Raw genomic sequence first — 8,838 nt, forward strand, 5'->3', positions numbered from 1 at the left:
GCCCCTATCGCAGCTCTTTTCCCCTCCGTCACGGCATCGCCCGTTCGTTGCAACGAGCCAGTTTGATTCCCCCGCCGCAGAAAGCTGCGCGTTAGGTCCTTTCCAGGCTGGCACGGCCTGAAAGCGTGTAAAAACCCAGTGTGTGCGCAAAGGTGAAGGCTGCGTAACGGACTCAGAGCTCGGCTAATTATTTCTGGATAGTCCCATTACGGAGGAAATCAAAACAGAAATTCTATTCTTCAACCCGCTCGGAACATGTATTAAATAGATAAGAAAATCCTAACAGGCCAATAACTTTAATGCAAAGCTATTAATCGTGAGCAGCACTTCCTCACAGCTAAGTGTCACTGGCTATTACTCGTATTTCATTTTTCATCATCAAATTGAGAACCCCCCGGTCCAGGAATTAAACTGTCAGGAAATAAGTTGTCTTTTCTCATGCCTGATTGTGTTTTATTGTTTAATTATCTGGCTCTTGCCAAGCAGCTTCCTGAAAGCAACTCCTATTCTGTACCGCACCGTCTCTTGTGTCCCTTCAGTGGTATTTCCATGGGTGTGTAGCTACTTCTTCCTGCCGGTCTCTGCAGCCTCGAGGGCTTAAGTTGACTGCGGAGCTCTCTCCTAGCTGGAAACTGGGAGTCCTCACAGGTGAGGGCTTGCAAGGGGCCACCAACCCTTAAATCACCCAAGGTGGGGTTTGCAAGGGGCCGCCAACCCCTAAATCACCCAAGGTGGGGTTTGCAAGGGGCCGCCAACCCCTAAATCACCCAAGGTGGGGTTTGAAAGGCGTCACCAACCCTTAAATCACCCAAGGTGGGGTTTGCAAGGGGCCGCCAACCCCTAAATCACCCAAGATGGGGTTTGCAAGGCGTCACCAACCCTTAAATCACCCAAGGTGGGGTTTGCAAGCGGCCACCAACCCCTAAATCACCCAAGGTGGGGTTTGCAAGGGGGCACTAACCCCTACATTCTCTGACCTTCTGCCTATGGTCAGTCCTCACCTTGGGAGGATGAAAGGAGAAGAGCAGGGCTGGGCACTCACCTCACTCACGCTCACGTTGTATCCAAAGGGGCTGTCGATGATGGGGGGGTTGTCATTGACATCAAGGATGTTCACTCGCAGAGTGTGCTCCTTCCTCCGGGGAGGCATGCCACCATCCGAGGCTTGGATCTGCAGTTGGGGGTGGATTTAAAAAAAAAATGTTATTTTTAAGCTCACAGGCCCAAGAAAACTGCCTTGATGCTCAAACCAGGAGGCGGCTAAGGAGGTAAGCAGGGTGGTTTGGTACTTACCCGTAAGGTGTAGTGGTCTAGCAGCTCTCGGTCCAGCGGCCGTGACACAAAAACCTCGCCATAGGTGTTGTTGGTGGTACGGATCTCGAAAGCCCGGCCAATGTTGCCCGACGTCAGCGAGAAGGTCACCTGGAAACATTACGGGGCAAGAAAAACAGGGCAGGAAATGTGATGCTGTGAGGAGGACAGAGAGAAAGGAGACCCTCAAAAACCCAGCATTGCCTTGGGAAGTATCTGAGCATTTTAAAAGGTGCAACGTGTTGGGGTCCACCGGTGCGCTAGCTTATTGCAGCCACCCCAGAGCAAACACCCATAGGTCCAACCCCGGTCTCGTCCACAGCCCTCCTATGATGCTGCCACAGTTTTTGGTATTCAGGGTGACGGGACCTCATTAGTGCTTGGTCTGTGTGAGTAACAAATGGCAGAGCGCTTCCTGCCCAGCTTGCCAAGGGCTTCGCTGCCGTTCCCTGTGGTGGGGGAGGCCACAGCTGGTTTTCAGATTTCCAGGCTCCTTTTGGCATGCGTCCCACAGCCTTTGTCCCAGACAGCCTAAGGAAAATGTTTTTCCTCTCCTGCTGCATCCCTCAACCAGGAAATGCTGGTACCACCTACACCCCCAATACCTCTGGCATCCGTGACTAGAGTTTGCTCTCCCAAGGATGCAGGGGAGGAGAAGGGGTTGAGAAGATGCTGATGGAGGTGTTTCTCAAACACTCGCACAGCTTTACGGGCAGCCCCAGACCTGCTGTGCCAACCTCCCTACCTGTCCGTTGCTGCCCGCGTCGGGGTCGCGGGCCAGGACCACGGCCACCCGCTTGCCCACCGCGCTGTCCTCCGCCACGCTCACGGAGGAGTCGGAGGTGATGTCGAACTGGGGGCTGTTGTCGTTCTCATCCAGGACCGTGATGGTCACCTGTGGGCATGGCACGGGGCTCAGGCAGGGCACAGGCCGGCCCCCTGCCCACCCAGCATCAACACCCATGCAAACCCTTGACCCACTGCGCCCACCTGAGGTGCCGACAGCGTGAGTATTGTCCATCCCATGTGGGGATGGGTGCAGCTATTAGAACCCAGGAGCTGAAGCTACATCCCTATCTGCAGAGGAGGAAGGATGCTTAGAGGCTGGAGAGCAATGGTGCTGCAGCTCTCCAGTGGTGGATTTTTCTATGCAGCATCCTCCTTTTTTTTTATTTTCCAAATAGCTGGGCATGGGGCAACTCACGCTGCTGCAGGGTGACCCTATCCTGTTAAGCTTTTCACCAGCAGCAATTTCATCCATGCTCACAGCACTGGAGGTTGGGCAGGGTTTGCTTTAAAGCTAAATGGGCACAAAGAAGACAGAGCTGTGTGTATTTAACTAAACGAGGGCAAGCTGGGCATAGGAAAGACCTGAGCTCCCTCCTGGGAAAAGGCCCAGGGATGAGCGAGAGATGGGATGGGAGATGCTCAGAGGGGCACTCCACTGCAGGTGACTGGGCTACCTCGGCCACAATTAGCCAGAGGAAATGCTCTCATCGCGTTTGTAATCAGAGTGACACAGAAATGAGAGAGGAAGGGCCTTTCTGTTCCCGGGGCTCTATTTACGGGTGCCCCAAGCCCCCAGCTGCGGCCAGGCTGAATGCGCCAACATCCCAGAGGAAGCCAGGGAGCGAGTTGTGCGCCTTGGGGTGATTCGGTTATTGTTGCTGCTGGAATACAAACAGGAGAGCCAGGAGCCGGGTGAGCCCATGCAGCTGCTGTGATGGATCCGGCAGCTGCTGTCCCAAGGGCCGGGTCAGGGCGTTGGGATTCCTGCTCACGGGCACTGCACTGCGTCCCCGGGGATGTCGCAGAGGCTGGTGCTGGTGGGATGGGGTTGGAGACCCTCCCTGCAACTGCACGCAGAGTTTGGGATGGATTCTGGCCCCCCAGGGCGATGCCAGCGTGACAGACACACTTACCTTCTGTTGGAGGAGAGCAGAGGGGGGAAGACAGAAAACAAAGAAGCAAGAGTTAGTGGGGGAGGAGGTCTGGGCACACACAAGGGGCAGCAGGCTAGCCCTGCATCCCACCGTGGCAGTGCTGGGGGCCGTGGGAGGTGCTCAGACAAGACAAGAGCACAGCAGTGTGCAGAGAGCACAGCCGCTGGCACCCATGGGTGGGCACGGGCAGCGCTTGCAGCATCACTGCCTTTGCCACCCAGCATCCTCTTTAGAGACAATGGCTGCAGAGCGCTGCCCACCACCACGGGCCAGCCTCCGGTGCCAGCTCCCCCCACCCGGGGCGCCGCTCCTCCAGGTAGCCCAAACCAGAAGTTTGGGTAGTGCCAGCCCAGCTGCCCCTGCCTGCGGTGTGGGGACTGGGCTCACCCCGCACCCGGCGTGCCTCCTGCCCCAGCAGAGAAATGCAAATCACCCCCTGCTCGGCCGCCTTTGAAACTGCCAAATATAACCCTCTTAAGCATAAACCACTCTGAAGTATTTCAAGGCCCCCAGATTTACCTACCTCAAAACTGGTTTAGGTTGGCAAGTGACCAGCAAGCTCTATGGTTTGGGGTGGGGTTTTTTTTTGGTTTTTCAGAAATCCCACACCCCCCCGCCCTGTGACATACAGAAGCTAAAAGGCACCAGTCCGTGCCTATGCAAATGAAGGGTTTCCCACAAATCAGTGTTTCCTGACCCTGGAAGCTGGGGCAGAGAGGCCACCTAGGACATGCCAGAAGAAGAGGGAGGCACCTGAGGGCAGCTCTGCCTGCGTGGGGGATGGCAGGGAAGCAGGTAGAAGCTACTCACCACCGTGGAGTCAATCTTTGGTCCTCCATCATCGGCCACCACCGTCAAGGTGTAGAAATCTCCCTTCTCTCGATCCACCTGGCCTTTGACCGTGATCACACCCTGTCGAGGATGAACAGCTACGTCAGCCACCAACACCGAAGTCCACAGCGGACAACCAAGCCAGGAGGAACCACGCTGTGGCTACTTACAGTGATCCCATTGATTTTGAAGAGGGAGAGCGCCTGGGCGTTGGTGTTGGGGTCGAACTTGTAGGTGATCTGGTTGAGGTTGTCGATGGAGCGGGCCTGGACCCGGAGCACCTCGGAGCCCAGGGGGATGTTCTCCACGATCACGGCCTCGTAGCTGCTGTTGGAGAACTGCACGGCCTCGTCCAGCTCATTCAGCAGGCTGACGTACACGCTGCAGAAGCCCTGGTTGTTGGGGGGTGCTTGGTCCGTGGCAGAGACATTCATCAGGTAGCTGGTTTTGGTCTCGTAGTCAAGGTACTCGATTGTCGTGATGAGGCCTGTGCTCTCGTCAATCTCAAACTTTCCTTCTGCACCCGACAGGATTTTGTAGTTCACCAGACCACCGTTCCCTGGGGAGGGAGCCATGATGCCGGTTGGACCAAGCATCCCAAAGAGGCAGGCACCACCAGTGATGACCCCGATCCCGGAACAGAGCCCATCCCACATGGGGATTTCAGCCCAGCCAAGCCAGGATCCCTGCAAAGGCCGATTTCACCGCTTTCTCCCCCAGACTGGGTGTTTTTGTGAGCTCACCCCTGGCTTCCTACCTGTGTCTCGGTCGGTGGCCCGGACCACCGCCACCGAAGTCCCTATCCCCGCCGTCTCCCGCAGCCCCAGGCGGTTGTACTGCCGCTGGGTGAACACCGGCACCTCGTCGTTAACATCCTCCACGTAGATGATCACCTGCAAAACCCACCCCCCCGGGAGAAAGCACGCGTGAGCCAGGCAGGCTTGTGAACCCTTGCGAGGGGAAATACCTCCTCCACGGCACTCATCTGCTGCACAGGAGAAACGTTACGGCTGCTACGAACACCACGTGATGGAACACGCACAGCCCAGCATCGCAGATTTACACAAACCCCGTGGTCGGAGTGACTCAGTCCTGCCCTGGCCGGAGGGCGGTACGGTCTGTATATTAATCCCTCTGTGCTTTGGGATCCCCTGCTCAAAACCGTGCACTTAAAAGAGACCCCACAACGTAGAAATGCTGGTAAATCGGTGGGAAATTCTGTTCCAAGTTCAGCGGGTCGAGCTGCTGTTTCCCCAGGGAACATCCTTTCTCCTTCCTGGATTTCTGGTGCTGCGGGAATGTCACGCTCGGCCAGAGCCCACCCCACCAGTGCGTCTGAAAATAGATGCGACCAGGCGGCTGGGTTCGTGGGAACCGTGGGAAGCTGGTGTGTCACCTCTAAAGATTTGACTGTCACCGAGTCCTGGCTTATTTAAAGAGATGCCTGGCCAGGAGACATGGTTTCCAACGTGCTGAGGCTCAGCTCTTCCACCCAGCAGCTGAGCTGTATCTCACGGAACGAGCACGACTCCCTTCCACGGTGACAGCCGTGCCACTCAGCAGCCTCATCGCACCGAGACGTCACGGGAAAAAAAGAAAAATACAGCAAAAAAATCCCTTTAACAAGCTCTTCTCCACCCACGGGCAGCCCCCGGAGACTTTCCGTCAGCGTTTCCACGCCAGATCTCTCAAAGTTGCTGCACGCCTGCAAGGGCTGGAAATGACTGCCCTCTGAGGGAGCATCCCGATATTTTGCATGGATAACTCTGCTGCCCAGCCCCTGCTGCCCACCCCTCCGCGAGGTCCTTACCCGCACGGAGCTCCTCATGGGTCCCTGCTCCGTGTTGTAGGCCTCCACCTCCAGGACGTGAGAGGAGTTTTGCTCCCTGTCCAGGTGCCTCACGCCTCGCATCACCAGCCCGGTGCTGGGATTGATGCGGAAGTTGTTGTGCTCGTTTCCTGGAGGGGTGAAAAGCAGGATGGATGCTGCCCACTGCCGCTGCATCCGTCCTGGTGACACGCTGAGCCCTCCCCAGGGGGCTATCTTGGAGCACAACCCAAGCCCCCATCCCCTTCATCTACATCAGGCCCAGCTCAGCAGCGTTTGGCACTGGTCAAGCCAGGAGTACGGCATCTAGGTCTTCATCCATGACAAATCATCCTCCGGCAATTAATCCTGATGCTGCAGCTTTGCTCAGGGTTGGGGAAAAAATTTCTGTGAGCTGCGAAGCGCAGGAGGCTGGAGAGCGCAACAGGGCTGGCTGGAGCCTGGTGCAAACCTGCTGATGCACGAAGGGGCACTTGGACTTACCCTTGACAATCCTGTACCACACTCTCCCGTTAACACCTTCGTCTGCGTCCGTGGCTTTCACCTTCATGAGGAAAGAAAAGCAGTGAAGGTGAAGGGCAGAGATTCCCGCACCGTGGCAAGTCTTCCCACCCTGACCGAGGATGGACATCCTGAGCCAGGGAGCTTACCAACTGCAAAGCAAAATGTTACCCTCCCCTCATCAGCGGGCAGCAGGGACAGCAGGTTTGGGAGCCCTTGGCTGCCAGGTTAGCTGTTGGATGGGCTCAGGGTGGGAGCTGAGCCTGAGGACCATGCCATGAATCCTGTGGGGCAGTGCGGTGACGAAGGTGCCTGCAGCGATCCTGCCCTGCATGCCTGTGCTTGCCCTGCTGGAGATGCTGCCGGGGATGGAGCCTCCCTGCCCACCGAGCTGGCCTGGGCTGGGCAGGGAGAGCTGCTCCCACGCCTGGAGGGCACCCAGCCCATGGCATCGGGGCGTATCACGCACCATGTTGAAGAAATGACCCACCTCTTGGCCGGCACACAAGCACGCACCCAGGTCTATCGGCACCGAGACCTGCTGGCCTTCACCCTCCCACTGCAGGCTGGTACCAAGCCACCCGAGCAGCAGCATAGGCACAACGTACCGTAAGACACGTGAAGGCAACCAGCCTAGTGTGTGCTGGCAGTGTGCACACTGCTCTGCGTCCTCGCAAGACCCTGAGCAGTGGGTGGGAGCACTGCTCCGTTGGGATGCGCCACGCGGTCCATGCACGGGAAACCCAAGACACGGGTCCCCTCCAGTGTCCCTCAACAACACTGCAGTGCTTTCCCAGCCAGCAGCCCACCGCCCCCAGCAGCCGAGACCCTGGGGTCCCTCCTCCGCTGGCACCCAGACGCCGCATCTCCCCCTGCACTGAAACCGCTTCCTACGGAGCATCCAAACCACGACCGCAGCGCCGGCTGCTTGCAAATCAGCAGGGTGAGGATGCAGGGAATGCCTTAGCCTTTATTTTCCAGTTGCTTCCCAAGGCACCTTCTGCCAAGAGATACTCCCCAGGGGTTTGCACCCAGACGTGCGCTGTGACGAGGGGTTGCTGCAAGGGGTGCATGTGGAATAGTGAGGCCATTTGCACGGTCTCAGCTTTAAAGCCCTGGGCTGGCTTTCACCCACAGCCCCACACAACACACACAGGAGTCAGGGATGCTCTTCCAAAATTTAGGATACCTTGAGCCGCCCTTGTTCCCTTCCACCAAATCAGCCCGTATCAGCAGAAATCTTAGAACACGCTGACCCTGCACTTGCAAAACTATCTGGATTTCCCAGCCTTGCTCCACACAGGCTGTTTTTCTCTATCCCAGACCAGCTCACATCTTGATTAGGGCTGTGCCTTGCCCCGTGGCCTTCACCATGGAGCCAGCACCTTCCTTTCACAGCAGAGCGCTCTGAACGCTGCCATTGCATCCGCACCAGCTCTTCCACCCCCAGGACTCCCCAAGGCCATTTCTGGGCAGGAGCTGGGCCATCTCCTCTCCCGTACGACAGAGGAGCCCCACACCAGCAGGCAAGCGATGCCCAGGCAGACCGGCTGCCTTGGCACAGCAAGACCAGCCCTGGGTCCCTCCTGGGAAAAGTTATCCCAGCCAAAACACCATGCTGGAGCAGCAGCTGTGGAAGGGAAGCCTGAAGAGTGTGAGACAAACCTTTGCAGCTCTTTGTGCCATTTTCTGCCCTGCTGTGCCCGGGAAAATGCAAACTGCACCCTGCAAACACCCCTTAGCCACTCTTTTCCCAGCTCACCCAAGCATCCCAGCACAAAAACCTGGTGAAATGCCCGGGTCAGCCCAGGTGCCTGGAGTTTATTAAGAGATAATTAGCTTGCATTTAACCAATGCATGCTCCTGCTGCTGCCATGGCACAGCCTGTTCCTGGGAGAAAGCTCAGCTGCTAATGGTTTGACCCACTGAGATCCCAGAGGAGAGGTGATACTTTGACAGACTGTCCCAAACTTGGGAAAATTATTAAACTCGAGTGAAAAAGGTGGGAGAAAAGCCTTCCTGCCACAGGTGCAAGGCACGTACAGCTGGGTACTGGGTGCCTTCAGCCTGCTCTATCCCCCTGCTACACCCCCAGCCACTGGCACGGGATCAGAAAAGGAGGAGGAAGGAGGTGGGGGGAATAAAAGGATGGGAAAAAATCAGGCAGCTTGGCACAGAGCTGCTGGGAAAAGGGGGAGCAGGCATGTGGAGGGCAGCCCACAGTCCCCCTCCTGGTCTGGGGGGCTCAGCCCACGAGTCTTTCCACATGGCAAAGCCTGGGGAAAGACCTCCGGGGGGGCTCAACCCCTTGCTGGGACACAGTTCCCATGCTGGCAAAGCCCAGGAGGGGGCTGGGGGCCCCATTGGCTTTGCATGCTCGGGCTGTCGTCTTTCTCCCACCCTCCTTTGCCTTCCAAAAGGGAG

The 8,838-nt window shown here is 57.1% G+C and overlaps 2 protein-coding genes across 2 annotated transcripts in view; one reads left to right on the plus strand and one right to left on the minus strand.

Annotated features, from left to right (window-relative positions):
• The window catches only part of CDH23 (cadherin-related 23), a gene marked incomplete at its 5' end in the record, with an annotated part of 63,081 nt that overhangs the window by 33,316 nt on the left and 20,927 nt on the right, over positions 1–8,838 (minus strand). Inside the window, 9 exon segments of the mRNA XM_010158107.1 lie at positions 1,043–1,171; positions 1,294–1,422; positions 2,057–2,206; positions 3,234–3,236; positions 4,065–4,166; positions 4,256–4,644; positions 4,843–4,978; positions 5,896–6,044; positions 6,397–6,457. Coding sequence (XP_010156409.1) covers positions 1,043–1,171; positions 1,294–1,422; positions 2,057–2,206; positions 3,234–3,236; positions 4,065–4,166; positions 4,256–4,644; positions 4,843–4,978; positions 5,896–6,044; positions 6,397–6,457 — 1,248 coding nt within the window.
• Positions 6,692–8,838, plus strand: part of LOC104514428 (chromosome unknown open reading frame, human C10orf105) — a 5,848-nt gene continuing 3,701 nt past the window's right edge. Inside the window, exon 1 of the mRNA XM_010158106.1 lies at positions 6,692–6,983. Within this exon, the coding sequence (XP_010156408.1) occupies positions 6,692–6,983 (292 nt within the window). The remainder of the gene's footprint in view (positions 6,984–8,838) is intronic.

Source organism: Eurypyga helias, unplaced genomic scaffold, assembly GCF_000690775.1.
Source record: "Eurypyga helias isolate BGI_N326 unplaced genomic scaffold, ASM69077v1 scaffold28178, whole genome shotgun sequence".
NCBI classification, from domain to species: Eukaryota; Metazoa; Chordata; class Aves; order Eurypygiformes; family Eurypygidae; genus Eurypyga; species Eurypyga helias.